This window comes from Perna viridis, chromosome 2 (assembly GCF_037379345.1).
Source record: "Perna viridis isolate PV_CMFRI_1.1 ecotype Kerala chromosome 2, ASM3737934v1, whole genome shotgun sequence".
Classification (NCBI taxonomy): domain Eukaryota; kingdom Metazoa; phylum Mollusca; class Bivalvia; order Mytilida; family Mytilidae; genus Perna; species Perna viridis.
The window spans coordinates 36945399-36969318 of record NC_142446.1 but is presented as its reverse complement, the minus strand read 5'-3'; the positions used below and the strand labels follow the sequence as shown (position 1 = coordinate 36969318).

The window sequence follows — 23920 nt, the reverse complement described above, 5'->3', positions numbered from 1 at the left end:
TCATGAAGAATAGTCAGGCCTTGTTTTAAAAAAAAATATATCAAATTGAGGTTTTCCTGAAACCTTAAATTAAGCAATATTGTCGGTCACAGTTGGGGTTGAGGAAAATTGGAGAAAGATCTAAATTTAAGATTTTTTATATGAAACCAACAGACCCTGGGAACCAAGAAATTAACTTTTAATGGCCTTAAACATAAGGCCATGACAGCTGTAGTAAAATGATGATTATTGTTTCCTTTTGTAAAACACAGTGGCTATATAAGACTACTTCTGACATTTTTATTCAAGATGCTTAGACTGTGTATACCTGTAATACTATATTATTTTTTATTGACTGTTAGATTACCAACATGAAAATTAAAGATGATGAAGCATTATCAATGAATGATATATACTTAAGGTCATTTAAAACTGATTTCTTGGTTCTTAGGCTTTTTCTCTTTAAGACCAACAAAGGAGAGAGGCATTTCCTTTTTAACATTTTATTTTCCTAATGAAGGAACGAGTGGGAAAAAAGGATGTGGTAAAATGGAACAAATGCACCAGCATATAACCTAAATAAAAAAAATATATATATAGGTCACCAGAGGGTCTTGAAAAAGTGTTAACTTAAATAACCTCTGAAAGGCAGTGCATCAAAGGTATTAAAATCCATGGTAACAAAATGCTGACATTTCTTAAAGGCATTTTAACATTGTTTATAGCTAGAAGAAATAATGGGAGGGAAGTTTTTGTTTTCATTATTTTGATACAGCAATAAAAATGGGTAATAATGCATTGTCAAGGAGATCATGGAGGCCTTTTTTTTTTGGTTGGCCTAAGCTGTTTTGACAGTAATAATTCAAGCAAGACAAGGTGTGACCAGATGATATATATTTTAACTGTAAATTAATTAAAGTGTAAAGAACATTAATCTCTACTAAATATCAACTAATGGAAAATCAATATAGAAATGATGAAGTCATTCTATTCTCCAATGTTGGTCACGTCTTAAGGTATTAGTGTTAAAGAATACCACAAACAAATTCAGAATGCTGTTAACTACTTAAGTACCAGTCCATATAAAAATCAGACACTGCCTATGGTAAGGTGATTCATGGTGTAGAAAAACCCATGTATCAGAGGATGCTTTTTTGGTATACATATGCTGTATTTTTATGTGACAATAGTCCTTTCTGTATTTGGATCGGTACTGTTGAGAAAACTACACTTTAACATCCCACTAAAATCAACCAAATCAAGAATGATAACTCTTGCAAAGTGCTAATTTCATGTGCCATCTATATAAATTATATCTCAAAAGTGCAACCCCCAAATGAAAAACTAAGACTGGTTATGTGATCTATAGTAGTTTCTGAAAAAGAAATAAAACTGCATTCAGTGGGTTTTTGACATGCATGAATCACCTCCTGTCTGATTTTGATAAAAACTGTTACTTAAAAGGTCTGTAACCGAACTTAATCTGGTAATAGATATGAATAATTTATTCATGTTCAATAAGGTTTGTTGAAAGAGAGGTGAACATGAAATCATTTGTCTGTTAATTTTCCAAAGGAGAACATTTGAAATAAAAAGCTAATGATACAAGATTCAATTAAAAGCCTATTGAACTAGGCATGCACTGGTATATGTCTATATGCTCATCTTGGTTAAGTTATTGGTGGAAGTAGGCATATAATAAAAAGTTGTAAGTGTAAAGTAAATCGCCAAGTGTCAAAAGAATAGGCCCGTAGCAGCGCAAAGTTTGTCGTAAAAGGGAACTAAATAGTGCTCAGAACCCTAGCCTGGGGATAGGGCGCTCTGCCCACAGAGCAACTGTGTTGTGTGCCCTGGGTGGTGAAATGGGGTACCCCTGGCGTGTGACATGCTGGAGTTGTCAGGCTATAATACGGGAAACCTGCCCGCAAACCATAGTGGTGCACCGTGTTGGGAAAGATGCCACGTTAAAGAACCCTGCTGTGGTATTCTCTCGGAGTAGGAACCATTTGGCTCCGCCACAGACGGCTAAATTGCCTGATCGTACCCACCTCACCCTATTTACAGTGACGATCAAAAGTTGTCAACCCCATTATCCTTGTGTCCCATCTCATTTTTCATTTCATTATCATTATGTTCATGTTATCACCTATTTCATGTTCATCGCCTGAATATAGCTGAAATATTGCTGCTCGGGCGTTTAATCCCAACAATCAATCAAAGTTGATCGTAAGTAATGACGTCACAACAGAAAATAACTTTGTAACGTCATAACTTACGATCAATTTCAAACTTACGACTTTTTGTACAATTGAGCGTCAACACAGCAGCCCTGTCGCAAGTAGGACATACTCGGCTTTGCCAGGTATCCCGAAGGCTGGACTCCGCTACCTCCTACTACTAACAGACATACTAGCAGAATCTGCGTTAGGGGCGGTCGTGCGTAACCCAGAAGGATTGTCAAGACCGTGAAAACCCCAATCATCATCGCTTCAAAGTATTTAAGTAGCTGTCTTTGTAAGAATCATGCAAAATCTGAAAAATGTGATACACCCCAAAAATGGCTACATATTTTTATTTTTGTACTTAAGTTGTTTTATGGGTCTATACTATGAAATGTGTAATTATTCATTCAAATCTGTCTGCTCTTAGGAGATAATCGACATTGAAAATACAGTAGATTCTATTGTATTTGAGCGCCATTTACAGAGTTATCTCCCTTAATTTTGAAATCTACAGTGCATTCTATATAATTTTTATCTCCTAAGAGCACGGGTTATATGAAAAACCACATGTTTATTTATGTTTACTATGATATTTCAAACAAAATATCAAAAATAAAAATATGTAGGCTTTTTACCCATAAATCACATTTTGCATGATCATTAGCTGGAGTGCTACTTAAATTCAATAGTAGTTTCATAGTGGCAGGAGTTTACTGTCCAAACAGCATTCCTACGTTGGGCCAACGGAGTCGTTGAAGTTGAGCCAACGTAGGGTATCCAATGTTGGCCCAACGTTCGAAGTGCAAAGAGAGCCAACGGAGGCAAACAATAGTTGGGCCAACATTGACCTTACGAATGCCCAATGTTGGCCCAACATAAGCCCAACGTTAACTCAACCATGTGGTACGACGATGGTATTCCTTAAGATATTAGAATAGAAATTCATATTTTGTTTCCTGCTTATGTCGCAGAGGGCTGATGCTATGCACCCCTTCAGAGTTAGCACTCAAATTTTCCCTCAGTATATATCATATGCATTCTTTACGGTTAGAATTTACCAATGACAAGCTGATTGTAGTCTAGGTTAACTAACTAAGGGGGTTTTTAACGTCCTTGACTACCCTGTCGGGTCTCGCACGGACGGCCCAATTTGGTGGGCTTTAAATAATTTTTTTTTTTATTTATTTAAATTGTACCTTAAAATTATTCTATTTGTTTTAGTCTAGGTTAAAACAAGAAAATCTATTATAAAATTATCCGATATTACAAGCATTGGTATACTATATATTGGAAATTTGCATTTTTGCATTTAATAGACTAATGATAATGCCTGTCACTGGTTTGTGTTTAGGAAGAATTTGCACAGAAAAAACGTATACTTTTGTTCAAAATGAAAGACAAAATTAATTTTGTAAAAAGTGTATTATGCTCTCAGTTACAAAACTGAGTAAGGGGTAGATAATCATGTACATTATTGTTGTCATAAGTTAGATTTGGTTATTCATAATAATTTTTGGTGTTATTAAAAGATTAACATTCTTTTGATTACCGCGATAACCTTCGTTCCCTTGGTTATTTTTTCAAATACAACATGCAATTTTACATCAGCTATACCGTACTTAAATTCCAGGACAAAGGCAAAATTTAAGGAAAAAAAACAACATACATTACAGGAAACTATGTGGTCTCACGAAGATTTTTTTTTTCTAGTGCCATAAATGGGTCCAAGAAATTTGGATTATAATTGCATTTACCTATGACACAATAAATTCAATGTGAAAGCAGGAAAATGGTTTTAAAACTTCTTACACGTGTACATGTACGTGCATCGTAATGTCATTCTTATAGAAAATGAACATCAATATAGTTACATACATACATTCTTAAAATAGGCTGTAGCAGTGGTACTATTCACCTAAAATGAATGGTTATATAGCCAATCGGATGGATCCAGATATTTACGAAAGGGGTGTTTCGAGAATTTTAAAAGGGGGTTCCAGGATATCGTTTGCTCATTTTTTTGCCCAACTCTGCACAAAATTTCCAGAAAAAGGGTGATTAGTAACCCCTGGACTCATCACAGGCGGGAAATTGCAAGACCATGCACTACAGATATATTGGGCAAACAACTACTATCCCAAAATGTAAAAAAAAATTCTGACAAAATGAATGCCAGACAAAAACGGAAACTGCTCCTTAATGAAGCATAGATATATTCTGAAATGAACGTCCAATTAGATTATAGCAACTGAAAAACAAACAGCCAGGGACAAGTATCTATGGACTGAAAGATATAAAGGTGCAAACATGTGTCAAGTGGTAATCTATATAAAAAGAAATTCACATTCATAATGCATTTCCATTAAATTTACAAGCAAACATAAGTGTCATTTAAATAATGCAAATATTGTCCAAAGTTTAAAAGGGGTGGTTCTTGTAGATTGAAGTTCTCTCTCCAAATCGTCTGAAGAACTCTTTATACAAGTGTTTTACCCTTCTCGAGAAATATTTATCACTTTTACTCCGTGAACTTTATCTTCTGCTTAATAGGACGGAATGGCCTTTGCTTTTGTATATCTTAGGTGAATCGAAGGGGTTGGGGCGCCCACTTCTCTTAGGTCGGAAAAAAATTGTTGATTATATAGGAAATCAATGAACCATGACAGAGCCGGACCCTCGCTTAGGCTAGTCAATGGCCCCTCTTTTGAGAGATTAATTATCAAATGTTGAGTTACGTAAGTTAGGTATGCCTTGAATTGTGTCTATAGATAAAGCAAGATGCGTCTTCCTTTTTTATCAATTTAGACCGAAGATCAGAATTGAAATAGCAGTCACTAGAGCCTTTAAATTTAATACCACAGGAAAATAGTCCCACTGGCATACCCTAATAAGGTTCAAATGCAGATAGTTGGTTGCCCATTTAGAGGTATTTCTAATTTGTCATATTTAATTCTATGTTATTTACGCCAATAAACAAACCCAATAACAACTTATACCGTGAACTAAATATGATAATTAATTTGGTTTATATTAACAACGATCAAATTTTAAAAAAAGTTGACCACACTAATCTCACCAGTACCTGTTTATTTCTATGCATTTACCATAATAAACCAAACGCTCATTTTATCATATTCGGTATGTCGCCTACAAACTAAATACAATATTCTTAGATGTATAATAAACCATTTGATGTTTAGCTAGAAATAAAAATCATGCGAGATTATAATAAATAGTCAGCGTTTACAGAAATGAAAAAGAGCAATGGTGAGTGTTAATTGGAAGGGTTGTCTTCAGAAATTTCATGCAGGGCTTGGCGGATCCATATACTAATATTTACAGTAAGGGGCAGTGGTTCCGATCAAGGAACTTATATAAAGAAAGAGGTTCCATGCGGTAGGCAATGACTCCACCCCCTGTTCCAAGCTAATATTTGTCGCTCATTTTTTAACAAAAAGGTAGCATAACCCACGAAACCATCCTGATATATTACCCACCGTATCGTGTATTTTTATTACGGTAGCCCAGAGATGACCAAAAAAAAAAAATGAAACTTTGCTTATAGGCGATGGCATAGGAATGTCTATAATACATTTCTCAGGAATGGTCTTAGTCTGTGGTCTGGTGATACTGCTTTTTTGTAATAATAATTATATTTAATAAATAATAATAATTATATTTGGCTATTTAGCCAAGTATAATAATGATAGAGCTGTAGGTGCTTCAGGGTCTTAGAAGAGCATTGCGAGTTTTTCCTGAACAAGACATAATTTTTGAAATTTATTCTAAGACTTTGATGTTTATATTAAATAAATGTACGTGCATGTCTCTGGAACTAGGTGCCCCGGTAACCGGGAAATGTAGCTAGTTGAAAAGGGCACGTATCTAAGGGTATGATTTATTTCAATGATTGTGGTTAAAGTTTGAATGATTTGACAGACAGTTTCGACCTGAAGATCTTTAACTTGAATTTCGAATTGAAAATTTAGAAGCTGGGAAAGGCCAACTAGTAGTTTTTAGTTCAGTTATGCAGTATGTTGGATGTTTTGCATTATTTCATCTAGGTATTCAATGTTAACCATCATTGGACCTGAATATTTCACAAACTGGTGCGCTGCATGCTACGATGCATCGCAAATTTTTGTGTGTGTTTATAAAATGTCTTTCATAATTGGAATGGTGAATTTAAAAATAAATCAAAGTGTTCAGTATTGACCATTTACAACAATAAGACTATGTTTGGATATGTTTAAATTCGATCCATGTACTTTTCTTGTATCCCTGCTTTTATCCCATATTTTTTTGCAATTTGACGGTTATTTGAGGCGTAAAAATTCAAACGATCGATATAAATTGATTCAGTACTTGAGTACTTTGATTAAATGCTAGTTGGACTAACTAGGATGGTTATTTGTAAGTGCAACAACAACAAAGCATATATACACTGTATATCGACGTGCTCTTTCGATTGACACTAAAATAACATGATTATGATGGAGAAGTTTGGTAATGGCCATGTATACATGTGGATCCGGGAATTAAAGTTAGAAGATCTAGAGCGATGTGAATATTTTAAAACAATCTTGAAAAAAATCGTAAAAAAATGAAGGGATATGTGTTTAAATATGTGCATGCTTTTACTTCGAAATTCGTGTCATACACAGTCTCCCCGTTTTCGTCTCCTTTGTCACTGTTACGGAGGAAGCATGCCCGCCACATTCGTCCCTAGTAGCGAAAATGAAAAAAAAAGATGATCAATGAAAATCATAGCTTCTTTGTCATTCCGATCCCCTGAAGTCCGCTCGTGGATTTTGATCGAACATGTTGGAGGGACAGTAATCTGATTAGCTAGCCCAAGGGGAACTGCTCCAGTGATTTCCAGATAACCTCAATTAAAATTCAAGAGCATAAAAGGGCGGCCCACCCCTATTGAATCCTCTTATGCAAAGCAAGCTACATAATAATAGTCTTTGAAGTCATTTATAGAGAGGGTGTACGAAAATGCCTCTGCCATGTGTGCGTTCGTATTTAAGATTACGATATAAATCATATAATCGGCGCAGATATGAGTCTACTGTTCGACCCTGTCTTCTGTTATTGTCAAGGTCCTGAATCTAATATCCGATGATTTATGAGAGAAATGCGTGTCATAATAAGTTCCACCTTTAGTCCAACTTGGCCCATTGGATTTTTGAGATAGTGTACAACTTCTGATTAGTCTTTCAAGTTTAACTACTTCAGTATGAAATTTTCTTAAATTCATCTAATTTGATGCTGTATACCTGGGAAATAATCTTTGACTACTTTCTATAGACTTCGATGATCATTGGTTATTTCAGCGTATTTGCGTCGTTTCAATAAGAGCTTCGCCTTAAATGAACTACATTGGTCGCTTTTTCATCATTGTTGACATTATGATAAAAAGAAATTGATTACTAGTAAATACTTCTGATTTCTTTCGAGTGCACATAGCACTTGTATTGAAATCCTTTAAAACAGGATCCCAAAGTTCTATTTGAAGTTTTCGAAATTATTTTTTTAAAGTAACTGCGACTTAACTTGAAGCAAATAACATGCCATTGCGTTATCAATATGGTATCAATTTCAAAGTTTATAATTCGGTTCTAGTGAGCTATATTTTAGATCAAAACTAATATTTTTGGCATAAAGATTGTTTTTCTTTTTTAGACAAATTATGCATTTTAGTTTCAATCTGAAAAATATTGATTTGAAATGTTGTAGCAGTTCGACTATACTAGAGACTTATAATTAAAATTTAATTACAGGTCTATGACTATACATACATGCATGTTTTATGTTCTTTATATATATATATCAGTCTACTCATCTTTGAAGTAAATATATAACATCTTCGGTCAGTTATATACTCAACAATGCAGGGACCTCATCACAGAACCAGGACACATATATAAGATGACATTTCCGTATATATGTTATTGATATATTGTCATCTGTTGAATCAAAATTAGAAAATGAATCTTTTAATGTTTGTTCCGTCTTTATCTGTTTGAGTATGGGTTTATAGTCTGTTGACGTGAATAAAATACTCGTGTATTTTGGATGAATTTCAGGGATATTTATGACATTTCAATTATAGTTTCTACTTCCGTGTCATGTTAGAACGTGCAGTCAATCAGCGGATTGGTGGTGAACTTATAGTTGAAAACACTGTCAGTCTTTTGGTTTTGGATAATTATACTAAAAACTCTGGCTTATTCGTATATGAATTGTAATTATTCTGCAGGAAAAAAACTTCAAGCATTCCTCTTCTTTCGGGCTCTAGTCGTTACTGAGTGAGACTGAGAAGCTCAATGCCCGAAATCTCTGTGTTAACGTCATTGGCGGATTCAAAGGGGCGAGGTTCCGCTGGTTGAACCCTTACCTTTTGTTTGAAAATTTTGGCAATTCGTTTTGCACAAATAAAATGAACTCGTAACGGCATGAAACCCTCTCTTTTTACCCAATTTCTAAAATCTCCGGAACGCACCTGAACGACAAGGGTTGTATCAGTTCAACTGTATCACGAGTAGAGAGTTTGACCGATAAATGCTTGATAACCGAGCTAATTATTCGGTTACCGTTCGATTTGTGACCGATATGTGATTATCAATAAGTTATATCGATTATTCTTGCCTGGTTCAATACGACACGGATATTATAACATGCAAGGCACACATTTATTACCTTCTGAATGGTAATGGGTTGTCAGGGGTAGATTTAGGCGGTTTTAGGTTGAAACTTTAATTTCTCGCTAATTTTACCACAAAAGATATCTACATGGCATCCACTCTAGAAGAATATTTAAAAAAATAAACCTAAAAAACATTTAACTGTACCCCCCTAATCTGAAATCCTGGATCCGTCCCTGGGAATATTTTGTTTTTTGATAATTCATTTCACGCAGACGCTCGTTTTAGTCCAATAGCAGCCGGAGTATTTTGTCGATTTTCTATTTGAAATTTTGCATTGTTAAGTAGTAGGGAAATATATATTTTCCCATGAAACAGGGCGTTTATATTGAAGTTTCTGCATGAACGTGTAAAACTGATTTTGCTAAACTTTTGAATATATATGTTTAGCCACCCCCACCGCTTATGAATTGCCTGGTTCTAAATCTAATCTTTCAATGGTAACACCATTACTGCTTGCTGTGGAGGCCTCCTCTCTCACAACAAGGAATAAACCGAACTTCTAAGTTGACTTTTCAAGGACTTTTACTTACATATGTAATACACTCTATGTTTAATCGTAAAAATCTAATAATCCTTTGTCATACAATTTTTCTTTCAGTTTAAAATAAACCTGGTGGTTGTAATTCTTTTTAAAAAATTCACAAGATTGCATAATGCATATAAGTATAACGTAAGTTCGTCGTGAATCCTAAAAATCAACTTACCAGGCATCCGATAGATTGATCACGTGACCTCCATAGTTTGTGTTGTTGTCAGAGAAGTCCGCCATCTTGTCAGGTAAATCGTCTACCGTAGACAAAAAAAAGCGATGTTAAACCATAAAAATCAATGCAACAACCATGATTTGGAATGACATTAACATCCTTTATCAACAAGACTCTCTGCCATCTTGACAACAGGCGTCAGTCTCGCTGACAAAGACGTTTAAACCATTATTTCAGTCGTAGTTCAGGTGTTTTTAGATGGCTGGCAAAGTAGCCAACAAGTTGCATATATCGAAGTTTTCAAGTCTTGAATACAATAATGCCCCATACTTAGATACAAACCAATCTAGGGTTTGGAATATGGAAGAAGATGAAGTTCTTGACCAGCTTAATGACGAGAGCTTCAATAATCGAGTCGAAGTACTCGAGCAGTTACTTATCAAGGTTAGACGAAGTGGTGGAAAGTTGCCATATCGTGACCCCAAAGCAATATTCAATGGGTTAGCCCAGGCTCTGAAAGATTCTAACTGGGATGTGCGATTAAAATGTATCCAGTTGATAAACGAAGTTATTCCTCAGTTTGGGGACGATTTAGATCCTTGCATGGCTGTTGTCCTTGGAAAACTTATTCCAAATATAGGAGAAAGCAAAATTACTGTCAGAAGGGCAGTTATACAGACATTACATGTATATATGAAGCACACAAGGAGAGTGCAGACACTGTTGAAAGCTATAGTTCAGTTTGGATTAGATAACAATGATCCTCGTGTTGAAAAAGAGACAATAATTGCTCTCCCCATGTTGTTCACTCCAGAGTTTGGGAGAGAGAACTTTTTTGACATTACTCAGTCCTTAGCACGTAAACTCCTTAATAGCTCCCTTGAAGATTCTATCCGTGATAATGTTTTAACAACTATGGATAAAATTCGAAACTTAGTTGGGGAGCGGGAGTTTAACTCCTATATTCAAAAGCTAGCAGTTCCATTAAGACGGTATTATTGCCAGCTTACAAATAGTGATTTGGATTTGCAAGAAGGTTATAGCTCAGGTACAACTACACCCAGGAATTCAAAACCTTTCTCTAAGTCATCACAAATGCCAAACACCAGTCGTGCACAGTATGTTGAATCTTATGAGTTTGGAATAATTCCTAGTCATGTGATGCATCAAATTAACGATCAGGAAAATTTCAAATTACGTGCTCAAGGAGTAGAAGAATTGAAACGAATTGTTGGAGATCTGCAACACCAAGAGGTTACAGGAAACCTTTTACCACACATGATGCCTTTTATTAGTTTCTTAAATAATTTGTTAGATGACAACTATTTCAAAACCACCACAGTCACTTTAGAAATCTTAGAAATTCTGGTTGAAAAATTAGGGCAGAATGTAAAACAATTCTTAAAACCACTGTCATCAACTTTAGCAAAGAGAATGGGTGACAATAAGATAGTTGTGCGTCAGGCTGTAATGAAGGTTGCCATTAAAATGATGCAGAGTTATCAAGCAAAGCCTGTTTTATCTGTGATACTTGACAGTAATCTCTCTCACAAAAATTCGCGTGTGAGACAAGAAACCATCAACATTCTTATTGCAGCATTGCTGACATTTCCCAGTTATGACTTTGATCTCCCCAAAATTTGCAAAACTATTGCACCTCTGTTGACAGATAGTAAAAGGCAAGTGCGTCAAGCAGTTTTGGAATGTTTTGCTGTGATAGCCCAAGCTATGGGCCAGGGACGTATGCAACCACTTGTTCATGCTGTTGATACTGTAGAGCTTATGAATGAAGGTGAAGGTGTCATGGCAGCTGTACAGGCACGCCTAGCCAGGCGACAATTGCCAAGATTGAATGCTGAGAGATTAGTAGAATATGCAACTCCAGTACCCAGTTCAGCATCCTCACGCAGCCAGTATATTCATGGAGCTGACATGGAGTGGATTATGGCAGTTGGTGGTTCAGGTTCATCAGCTAGTAGACAACTGCCAAGATCTGACACAATGGAGATTGAATCAGTTGCATCTTCAGCTAGATCAACACCAAATGCTATTGGTGAGAGCTATACTCCATCTAACAGAGGCAGGTTTCTAAGTGCTGGACGAGGTCGCAGTAAACTGCCTTGGGAAGAAGATCAGGATGACAAGGCCAGAACAATGACACAGGTGAGTAAAGTGTTTATACAACAAAAAAATATAAAATATATATCTACCACCTACCATAATGTATTTTTTTTATGTCTTCAGTGGAAAAGTATGTATCTTTATTGTATACATATACATTTGTGTATACTCCTTATTTTTGTAAAAATGAAGATTCACATTTGTATACATTTGTAAACTCAATTAAATTGTGGTGAGTATAAGTTATACTATAATGTATTTCCTGAGTCTGCTGGAAAGGTCAGACATTTTGATAGTACTGTATCTACATGTATATATATGTCATTGTGTGTGTGTAGGATATTCATTTACATGCAGCAATTACAGGTATTTGGATTATTAAATCCAAACCATATTACTGCGAATTTGAAGGTTCAATCCAAGATTTGGACAGTCAGTCTAGAACATTGTACTGAGCCCTCAAAATTTGTCATGTTGTTTGGTCAGCACACTTCCAGAGACTGCTACTAGGCAAAAGCAGATTTGTACAGAAAACTGGAAGAAATCTTGTTCTTTTCAAGGGGTAAAAAAATGTTTTTGCTTTCCTGGACAGAATTAAAAAAATGAAAAATATGAAGCTCTGGTGAATCAAAAAGTAAAAAAATCCAGGAACCAAAGAAGACACCAAAAATTTATTGTAACAGTTCATGTACATGTATTTTGTTCATTGTAAATGCGTACATGTACTTTTAGACTGTAAATTTTTGTACATACAAATGTACATTCTGGTTAAATTACTTGTAGACTCTAAAAAGTGGTTTTGACCAATAATGATACAGTATGTAAAATTTGGCAAATTAATCCATGTAATTTCGAACAGAAACACCATATCCTGCACTTTATCTACCAGTGCCATTTTGAGAATAATTTATCTGATTTAGAAAATATTTCAGCTATTTTTATGTGATCCAAATAGAATTTTACTATATAACTACATTAAAAGCATAGGAATGCCTATGATATTCTTCACAATGTTTTATACCACAATGGTTCCTAACCATTGGTTAGACTTGGATTGATTTTTGGGGTAAAGACCTGAACTTTTCAGAAATTTTGGGCAAAAGAGTAATCAAGGGGACTAAGATTCTAGAAGAAATCAAAAGAATGTAATGTAATCCAGGGACAAAGACCAGAAATGGAAAACAGACACACACACATATCAAAGGACATAAAATAACCAAAATACATATACTGTACATGTAATAAAAACAAATTAACAAAAGTGAGTGAGTAAATTGGACTCCACCAAATGCAGACAGGGATTGATTTTGGGGGTTAAGAATTGAACCTTGTATGAATAAGGGGTCTGAATCAAGCATTTTCTTACTGTACATGTGTGTCAGTATATTAGTAAATATAATATAAATTTTACTACAAGGTGCCATACCACAAAAGGAAAACTGGGATTGATTTTTGGGGTTGTGACTCTAGCTAAGTTAGAATAAAGGGGCCAGAAACAAGTTTTTTTCTGATTCCTGGATGAAAACTGGGATGAAAAGGAATGGTTCACTTTGAAATTGTACCATAAGGTGTCATATCCCCTCAGGAAGTTTGGGATTGATTTTGCAGGTTTTGATGAGCCATTTACATGCAAGGCCATAAAGTGGTTGGTATGTCCATACTTGTCATAACTGTTAATGGTTTTGACCTCTGGAGTTGTATCAAGCTACACCCTGCAAAGCATTTAATTTCGATAAGTTGGGAAACTTTCATTAGGTGAAGCAGGCTTATTTTGGAGGTAAATTAATGCAAACAATTTCACTAAGTGTAAATTTGTACATGTACATATGTACAATAAATGTACGATGTTCTGAATTACATTTTTGTATATTTGGATGAAGAAATTTAGTGTAGTACTTATGGATTAACAATGTATAGTAAAACTACTACTACTTTATCAATTGCTTACATGTTTAAGCAGTTTATAAACCAGTAGTTTGCAGCTCAAGGCTGGTACAAAATGTGTGTGAGCCTATAAAAATCCCACTTTGGAGCTGGTTATACAATGTATGTAAACATGTTAAGTAGTATATAATAAATTTTCAAAACTTTTGGTCTTTGGATAAAAACAAGTTTTCAGGAAAGACTGTTTTAGTACAATTTGAACAGGCTGATCTCAAGATACAACATGTGCTACAACATGTACATGGTCCCTCTCACAGTCTTCAAAATACAGTTGCAATCTCAACAAAGGCACTGTACAGCCAGGTAAAAAAAATTTTTTCAGATAAGCAGTTGTAAACATATACAAATGTAGAACTTTCTCAGGAACGTACACATGTACATTGTACATTAAATGTTACTGGAAATGTTCTAGGTTTAAGTCTAAAATTTTAAATGAGAAAGGCTGGCTGAATGTACATGTACATATGTGTACTGTGTATGTATGGTCATCACTATTCATGTATATGCTTAAGCAAAGAAACAAAATTATGTGTTTCCGCTAACAAACTGTATGTTTTAAAAAAAACTGGGATTGCTAGGCAGGCAAAAATTTTAATTTTTTCAAAAGTTTTTGACTGGTTTGTTTTGGAGGCACTTTCTTGTATCAAATATGGCAAAAAATACTTGATGGTAGGCACAAAAAGTTGTGGTCAGTAGAGTTACATTGTACAATTTAGCAGAAACATTGGTAATTTATATAAAGACCTAATGTACTGTACAGTAAAGTGTATGTACAATTGTACATGTTTATCAACACAATGTTCATGTTTACATGAACAAGAACATGTACACATGTAGATCATGAGTGATTTTGTGCAAGTACAAGGACATTGGGTACCATACATGTAGTTGACATCAACCCCTTTAGATCATTTGTGTGATCAACAATTGAGGGCAGTGCTTTTACATTGTTTAAAACTTACCTAATTATATTGTTTATTGTACATCATGGATTCTTTTTATTATTATGGTTATGTCAACTTTAAGGAAAGGCCAGGCATTTAATGATAACAGGTCATAAAATGGGATTGGTTGCAAGGAAAACAGTTGGTTTTTAAACAAAACATTACATATGATTCATGACATAATAGGATACTGGTGATTGAGGAACTATTGATTTGTTGACAGAATTATGTTGATCATTTAAATCCATTGATAAACAAGTCTATTTTATAGCTTTGTTACTTGAGTGTTATTCAAAAGTCAATAGAAGTCATAGTCACTATAATACTACAGTAGTATTTGATGTACAAGAAACTGTTAGGAGCACTGTAAGTGTACAATGTATCATACTGTAACATGTTGTCAGTACATTACTAAGTTAAAACATGTACAAATTTGTTTCAGTATGAGTCCTTATGATTCAGTTTTCGATATATAATGTAAATGTACATTTTGTATGTACAAGCCCACCTGCAGGTCTGAAGACTTTCATGTCCTTCCTGTTTTACATTTTTAAAAATTTTATTCCACTTTTTCAAAATCTCATTTTAACATTACCGTTATGTTTCTCTTTTTACTATATGTTTACTTCTGATTTCATCAATATTCCCTTTTTTTGTTGGCTTGACCGTTGAAAAATAATGTCTGTTTTTTGTTACATGTCCCTTACATGTACACTACCAGTCTCTTTGATTGTGTGATGCTACTGTAGAAGTTCTTGTGCACTGATGGGAGCTATATAAATGAAAAGAAAATTTCATATTAATAAATAGAATTTTAAAACCATATACAAATGTACAGTACATATACATGTATTAATGCCTTATAATTCATTGTGAATAATATAAAGAAACTTATGAAGCTTTATATGAGTCTTGAGCTATTTATACAAGAAGATTTGGAACATTGCCCAGAATAAGGTATAATACCTATGACCATAATTAATATTTAACCAATAAACCTGGCCTTTTAAAACAGTAAATTTTATTTAGCTATTTAGTGCTCTGCATATTTTAGATAAAAGGTTCAGTAATTCCGACAACAGTACAGGTAGAAGGAATTAACTGGCCACTAGATTGTAGACAGAGACCTGCAAAATTCCATCATTGTCAATACATTGGTACATTGTACATTTTGTATGTCAATAAAATGACTAGTTCTTTTAGAGACAAGTACTTTTTTTTAAATTCTTGGTTGACACATCAAATGTGGTTCAGAAGCCTGAAAGTTATGTATTGTCACTTTTTGCTAATGGCTAGCAGTTAAAGAATTTTGTTGTGATGACAAGAGGAAGAAAATGATATAGACATTTTAGGGATAAAAAAGTACATGTAAATGGTAACTGTCTGGATTTATGTGTAAAATAAATTTTGTATTCACTATTGCATGTAGCACATATTAAATATTGTAACATTCTCCAGATTCAAGCTGTGTTTGGAATTCCATTACATACTGCATGTACATAATACGGATGCAAATCGTTCCGGCCCCAAACCTGTCCGGCCCAAAGTCATTCCGGCCCCAGTTTTTTATTGTATATATATGTATCATTTGGAAACAAGACGATGTTGAATTATCATGAAAGAACTGAATACAACAACAGAAAAACTGACACCAAGGAAAACTTAAAGCCTTTGAATATGAACCCATACTACCACATAAATTTCAATGTATTTTACCAGCATTGGAAACTCCATGATTAATAAACAAGGCAAGATATGATAAAATTAAAAGGAAACCATATTTATTCATCATTTCATTTGATGCATCTTCATTTATAAATAAAAAAATAACCAAATGTCTGTAGATCTATGATGGACAATGACGGATATGATTGATGTGCAATTTTAAGTAATAAGTATCAACGATGTTGACTAATCTTTATAAAAAATATGCGACTGCGGTAAAATCTCAAATAGTTTATCTAAATTCATTGACTAATTGGTAAAATTAAATATTTTTATTTTGGGGACGGAACGACTTTTAAAATGAGGCCAGATCGACTTGGGGCTGGAACGACTTAGGCCGGAACGACTGGAAAACCATAATACATGTATTTCAATATAGAAAAAGGAACAGATATGGTGAAACACAACTAATGCACCATTGTATAACCTTTATAAAAATAGTGATTACCTAAAGATCTTCAATAAGTGCAAACACACCTATTGGTAAATGTATACAAAAATGTACAGATACATGTGTATGATATACACAGACAATTTATGATTTATCACTGTTTCTTCTATACTTGTAATAAGCGGCTTCTGCTTTTTGTGAAATCATGAAGGCAAAAAAAAATATGTGTGTTTACTGTACCCTGACTATTTTTTCCTGCCTGACCCTAAACTTTTTCATTCAAGACATTGGCAGATTCTTGGGGAAAAAAATCTGGGAATTACATCCCAGCTTGTAACATGTATTATTGTAAGAATCTGGTATCTGCAATGGAAATGTTTAATTACATTTCTGTATAAACGAAACAGAACTGTACAAATTAAAAAAAAAATCAACCCACCCTATTTTTTTTTGGGCCTACATGTAAGCTTACACGTACAAGAAGTTGCCATTGGTGGGTAGGAAAATTATTTTACTAGTTCTAAGTTAAGTTTTCTGTAGGAACGAAGTATTAATATAGTTCTGATGCTGGGGATACAAGAACAATATTAACCTTTAATGATTTTTGATGCGTTAGTAATGAACTTAAATTACTTTTATGTGTTTCGACAGCCAGATTTTTATTTACACAAACTTAAAAATTTATTGAACTGAAAAAAAGTTCTTGGATGCAAAATTTGTTTAAAAGGTTGGAAGTCATGGTTGGGTGGAAGTAAATAAATTTAGATTGAAAATCCAAAGAAAAAGTAGACCTTAAATTGATTTGTATTTTTCTTTGAACGCTTGTATTGATGAGTTTAAATGTAAGAAGTCTCAGACACATTCTAATCAATCTTTTGAGGAGGCATTGACTGACTTTCTGTTCAAACAAATACAAAATTCTATACCGTAGATTTTATATATTCAATTTCTGTTTGGAATGGTAGCGGTAGATATAAAATGCTATTATTATGCCCAAATGAGGTATACAATGATTCTGAGTACAAATCAGAACTGACAATTCTGACTTTCGACTTGTTAAATTTATATAAATATCTTCTCAAATCTTTTCTTCCATGAAGAGTTTTCGATCATTGAATTCATTTTGGAAGGTGTATTGTGTATTGGCAAAGCATAAAATTTCAAGAAAGAGATATTGATACTGTAGTTATAATAACTGTAAAGTTATAATTGTGTATATTTTATACATGTGATATCTAATGCTTGTAAAATAACACCCCTTGCACCAGTGAACTGTGGTCTAACAACCCACTGGTATTCAAAACTTGTCTGGACAAAATTGTCAGTAAAGGAACTAAACGCTGATTTGTTTGATTTCATATTTCAAATTAATGTCATGATTTGTATAAGTATATTGTAAATCTGTTAAACTAAATAGGAGATTGGAATAAAATAACTGAGGAATGTACATGTACATATGTACTTATCAAATTCCAGTACAGTATGTAGGAACGTAATGTTCATGCTGATGAGACATCTCTAACTGGAATATAGTTATATCTTCTGGATTTTAAAATCTCTTGTATATAATGTGTGTGTGGGCTTGTATTCCTGCCCTTTGTAAAGTTGGAAGAGTACACCCTTATGCAGAGGACTTGTTTGAGGTAATAAATATTACTTGAAATAAATCAATACATGTTGGTGATTTGTGTGTTATTGTATATGTAAATGTTGGGAAACCTGGAAAACAACAATCCAGTCAATCATTCAATCAAAAGTCAGACATTCTGACTTTTGCAATCATTTCGTATTGTGAAGGTGTCTGGTACACATGCATGTATACTGTATGAACAGGTACACTCTGAAAAGAATTTTATATAAGATACATTGGCTTGGAAGCAAAAATTCTTCAAGTCCATCTCTATTATTACCAGCATTGGCATGTGGACTGGTTCTAATTTCAAAGACTTGTGTAAATGAAGTGTACTATGAATTAAAAAAAACTCCAAATGATTTGTTTTTGTCTGTCAAGTTAACACAAATGTATTTTTTTTCCACTTTGACAGATATTATGGTTTCGCAGTAATCCATTCAAAGATCAAACTGAAATCATTTGAATCAGATCAGTTCAACCATGGCCATGACAATTTACAATGTATACCAAATATAGCCAAACATTTTTACAGTTGTATATTTTAAAAGGAACGTGTAGGACTTGCTTTGTTATAACATTAAAACCCATTGTTCGGCTGTCATCATAAACATGAGTTCTTGTTAGAAAAATCGACAATATTTATACTTGTTATTAAATGACTGTGGTCCTTTCCAATGGAAATACTGCTTTCAAAATGGTATTTCACGTTTTTGAATGTCATCGTGAACAAACAATATGAAGGGCTAATGTGTCACTACAACTTTTTAAAAAAGTTTGTCATTTTTTTTATATTTTACTTGTAAAACATACATTTTTGTTTTAACAAAAGTATATTTTGTCAGTGATTTGTAATGGTATAAAACAAGCATTTTAATGACCTTCACTGAGTTTTTCTTCTTGTATTGTTGGTTGTATGTCTTTTTATTTACTATAGAAATTTGATTTAAACTATATAACTACTGAATAATGTCTTGGAAATTTGGTCCATTTTTTGGGCATTCTTTGTCCTCAAAATTTTGAATCTGTGATCTTTTTTATAGGCATGTTGGTACTGACAGTTTTGGTCTTAATTTAATTGGGTTTTAATGTATACTTATGCCATTTGTATTTTTTTTAACATCTAAAAATTATATCACAAATTCTATTTTTCATGTGTTTTCAAGTTAATTCTTCTGCATTTAAATAAAGAGTTATTTTTTCATCGTCATTCCCTAAACTTTGAAACAGTAAATGGTACAACAAACCTCAAGTCCACTTAACAAGTCACTCTATGATGTATTTGTGTGTACAGTGCAATTTATAATTTTTCATACTAAATGCCAGTAGTACAGAAGATGCAGAATGTTGAATTTATACTTGTAAATTGATACATGTACTTACATTTTTATACAATTGTACATGTATCATTTTGCTACTTTCTATCATCAATGTTCAGTACCTTTGTATGTCATGAATCAGGAAAAACAGAAGTTTTATTGTAGTTATACATTTTATTATACTTGTACATATTGATTCACACTTGCCAGGCAGGGTTGGTGAAGTAAATGTATTGTTCAAAATACTCCAGATGGGTTTACCAGAGCTGAGTTATGCCCTTAGAAATGGGAAATACTTGACTTTTTTTTCAGTTTATAACAACAGCAAGTGAACAACAACAATTTTATTGACTTACCTTTTCTTTTTCAGTCTTTTAATGAAGGTCCCCCAAAGGCAAGAAACACTTGGGGTGAAGACGGTGGCCAAGACAGTATAAACAATGGTAAACGAGTTCCTAAACGTAGAATTACTGTAGTTGGGATAAATGCTGTTGAGGAGTCCCAGCAAGAACCAGGTACAAAGTGTTCAAACTCAAAACCTCTTGCACCTGTGTTTCCATAAATACTGCATTCAGTGAATTTTGATTACAATAATTTTTCACTTACATGTACATAGGAGATATAAAAATGAAGCTGGGAATCTATCATTCTGTGTAGATGTAGGATGATTAGGATTAACTGTTGAATTAGAAAAAAATATTTAATTATCTTCTGTTTAGGAAAGATCTAAATAAAAGAAGTCAGCATTTTTCTTAATTTTTTCCTCCACTTGCCTGTCAGACCTGTGCTTAGTATCATGGGTTGATATCAAAGATGCCAGTTTTACACATTTTTATAATTACTCTCAAAGTAAACTAAAATTGAATTCAGTCCAGATGATAGAATTATGTAATGCTTGATAAACCTAAACCCAAACTCTCAACTACATTATTATTTTAACATTTAAGATGAATGCAGTATTTTGTAGAAATTATTTTTACACATTTGCACTCCTTGTTTGGTTGACATACTTAAATATAATATTGAGCAGGGGTTTGGCATTGAATAAATTGACTTCTATTTTCCTGATTGTATAAAAGAAACGATTTTGTACCTGGAGTTACATTTGTTGGGTAGCATGACCAAGTTATAACCTGCATGATCAGTAATGCCCAAAATGCTTGCATGCATTATCTTACTGGGATTAGTGTCATGGGTAGCTGTTTATTGCTTTAGATCAGAAATAGTTTGCCTAGCTTGCCTTTGTGAACATACTGGTACATGTATGACCATTTACTTGTTGTCTGAGATTCATGTTATTATTGGTATTATTGGGCATAAATGTACATTTTGTGTTCAATTATTTGTACATTTTTGTACATACTGTATTTTGTTGTGTAAAATATATACATTTATGTATTGTATGCAGTGCAATTTTGAAGGTCAAAATGTGAGAAAAAAAGTTTTTTAGACTTAGATTGCTATAGAATTTTGTTAGACAAAAGATCAGTATTTTGCAATTGATTGGTTAATTAATTTACCTTGATGCTGTAAATCCAACAAAAATGTGAAGGAAAGAAACTTATATTCTCAAAAGTCAGGAAATCAGACATTTCCAGTTTCGGTTGGAACTTAAATTTCGTGTTTTTTTATTTTTTTTTTATTTTAAAACATACTGTTAAGGTAGAAAATTGATAGAAATAATCCAAATAAGTTTCAAGATACTCATTATCAGCTGCAAAAGCATATAATAAGGAGGGTTTGACAAAAAAAGGGACTTTGTTACTTTTCGGTTTTTAGTTGTTTCATTTTAATCTCTAATCTTGTTTTATAAGAAAGAAATATTTTACAACCTTCGTCTGAAATATATATTTAAGACATTAAAAGATGATTTGAAAAAAATATCATTTAAATTCAATACTTCAAGAGGTATTTGATGAATAAACTTTCGTTCAGTAACATTTCACTTCCAGGTTGTGTTTAGAGTTGGCGACCTCATTTTTCTCATAAGAAAGTTTTTCATTTCATTGTCAATTCTCATGCATGATGCATAGTATGCACCTCCATACTCTGAAAATGATTTCTATGTAAATATGTGCACATTTTACACGTACACACAAAAATATGGGATTTAAATTATCCTGACCAACATCAAGTTCGGTGTTCTTGGATTCTCATTTCCTTTCTCCTGATACAAGTAAAATATTGTATCAGAGGGAAAGATGTTCATTTTGTTCCATGTTCATTTTGCACACGTGAAACTTAAAATATCTAAGAGAATTTTTCAAGTTACAGATATAGATATTTTTTTATGTGGAACTTTCCTGTGGAAGTGCTGAAATTGTTGTAAAACTTAGGACACTGAAGTTATTTGAAAATTAAAGGTGTTTTACATGTAATTGATGCAGGGAAAAGTTAGAGACCCTAGACATAAACTAAGTTAAGGATATATGTTACCTTTTGTTACCATGTGAGGCTTTTACTCTGTTTTGATTCTTAGCTACTCAGATTACTGTGGTCATGTGTCAGAATCATTAATTAGATTACTGTGGTCATTTGTTAGAATCATTAATCAGATTACTATACCCTCTAGTCAGAATCAGGAAGTAATAATTTATTCATTATTGGTTATCTTGTACTATTTATTGAGTTCCCATAACAAACACAAAAAATGAGGTTGTTAACCTTACATGGTATTTAAGATTCTCTTAAACAATGATCTTTCTGACAAGCACTAACAGATGTGGGTTTATAGACAAAAATTTGAAGAAAAAGGACTGATAAAATAATTATGATGAAAACTTTTAAACTGAAAGATCTAAGGATTTTATTTCATGAGGGATATATTCTAAGATGATTTGGTTTCTGTCAGAGTTCACCTACGTGTATGCAATTGCTAAAAATACAATAAACTAATAAAATTTCTTTTAAGAAAATTTTTGAATTTTCATTGATTTTATGCACAGCCTGCACATTAACCAACTTCTTAATGCTCCTAATGCAAGTTGTAATTCAGACATAAAGATCTGTAGCTGGCTTTTTTTCTAACCATTTTCATATGCCATGATAATACTGCTATTCACTTCAGGGCATTTAACTGTACTGTACATGGATTTGAATACATTTGTACACATGTGGCTTCTGTATTGCAGTGTAGTTGATGTTTATATTTAAGATTCTTTTAATACAAACATTTTAGTTGAAAGAAACTTTAATTATTTTGATATTCAATAAGATAAAATAGAGCAGTAAAATCCTCCTGCTCTCCCCCAACTAAAGTAATGAAGTATGTACCCCTTTTGAAATGAATCGAGGAGAACCAATCCTAACATCATTTAAGATCTTGAAGTTCAGGTATTTAAAATGTTATCTGGCCAATGACTGATGTTTTGATGTCCACTAAAAGAAAAATAACAAACATTGAAATTGTATTGTACAAGTAATATCAAGTATCTCACAAAAACATAATCAAAATATTTAAAAAGGAGTTTCACTTTAATTTACAATTATCTGCATGTTTGGCATGAAATTAATCCATTCACTTGACTTGTTCTGGCTTTGATCTTCTTAGTCAGCCATTAAGTGAACTTTGGTCTATGCAATTATGACGTTTTCAATTATATGGAAAGTAATTAAAGACAGGATATTGACTTGCATTTGAACAACTGGAAGTTTATGATAAGAATTCCAGGCAGTTTTTTAGGCAATTTTGTAATTTTATGGCTGAAAAATTATGTAACAAAGCTCACTTCCCTTTCCAGGTTTGTATTTTAATTAAGACATGTTTTTTACCCAGCATGTTTAAAATTCATTTAAAGCTTTCACCTTCTAAGTAGCTTTGATGAATGTGCAGATCGAATTGTGATAGTATTTTAACAATTTAACGAAATGGTTAAATAGGCTAATAAGACCTTACAGTTCATAAATACATTTTGTAATAGTTCAGAACATTCTTATGGTTCTTATATGACTAGAAACCTTCCATTGTCATACCCCTGTGAAAAGTTACGGCTGGATTTCTGTTTTGTCTGCTTTTAGCAAAAGCTTATTAAGATAAAAATATAATAAAAACAGATTATTTTGCACATTTCCAGTTGAATATAAAAGCTAGTTGCAAGTTAAAAGACTGATCTGCTTTCATGAGTTCAAATATTATTTTCTGTGAAATTAATCTTGCTTAACTTACTTAATAGTTAACTCTGCTGGAAATTACCATAAGCAGGCACTTTCTTGCTGATTTTCTATTGTT

The 23920-nt window shown here is 33.2% G+C and overlaps 1 protein-coding gene across 19 annotated transcripts in view; it reads left to right on the top strand.

The window, feature by feature from the left end:
• Positions 1–9648: 9648 nt before the first annotated feature.
• LOC148624880 (TOG array regulator of axonemal microtubules protein 1-like) overlaps positions 9649–23920 on the top strand; it is a 58263-nt gene continuing 43991 nt past the window's right edge. For 11 of the 19 annotated variants that reach the window (XM_088567950.1, XM_088567947.1, XM_088567943.1 and 8 more), the window contains exons 1-2: positions 9649–11781; positions 20063–20207. In XM_088567950.1, coding sequence (XP_088424076.1) covers positions 9877–11781; positions 20063–20207 — 2050 coding nt within the window. In that variant the 5' untranslated portion in view covers positions 9649–9876. The remainder of the gene's footprint in view (positions 11782–20062; positions 20208–23920) is intronic. The other 8 variants (XM_088567952.1, XM_088567951.1, XM_088567949.1 and 5 more) reach the window with 1 other exon arrangement.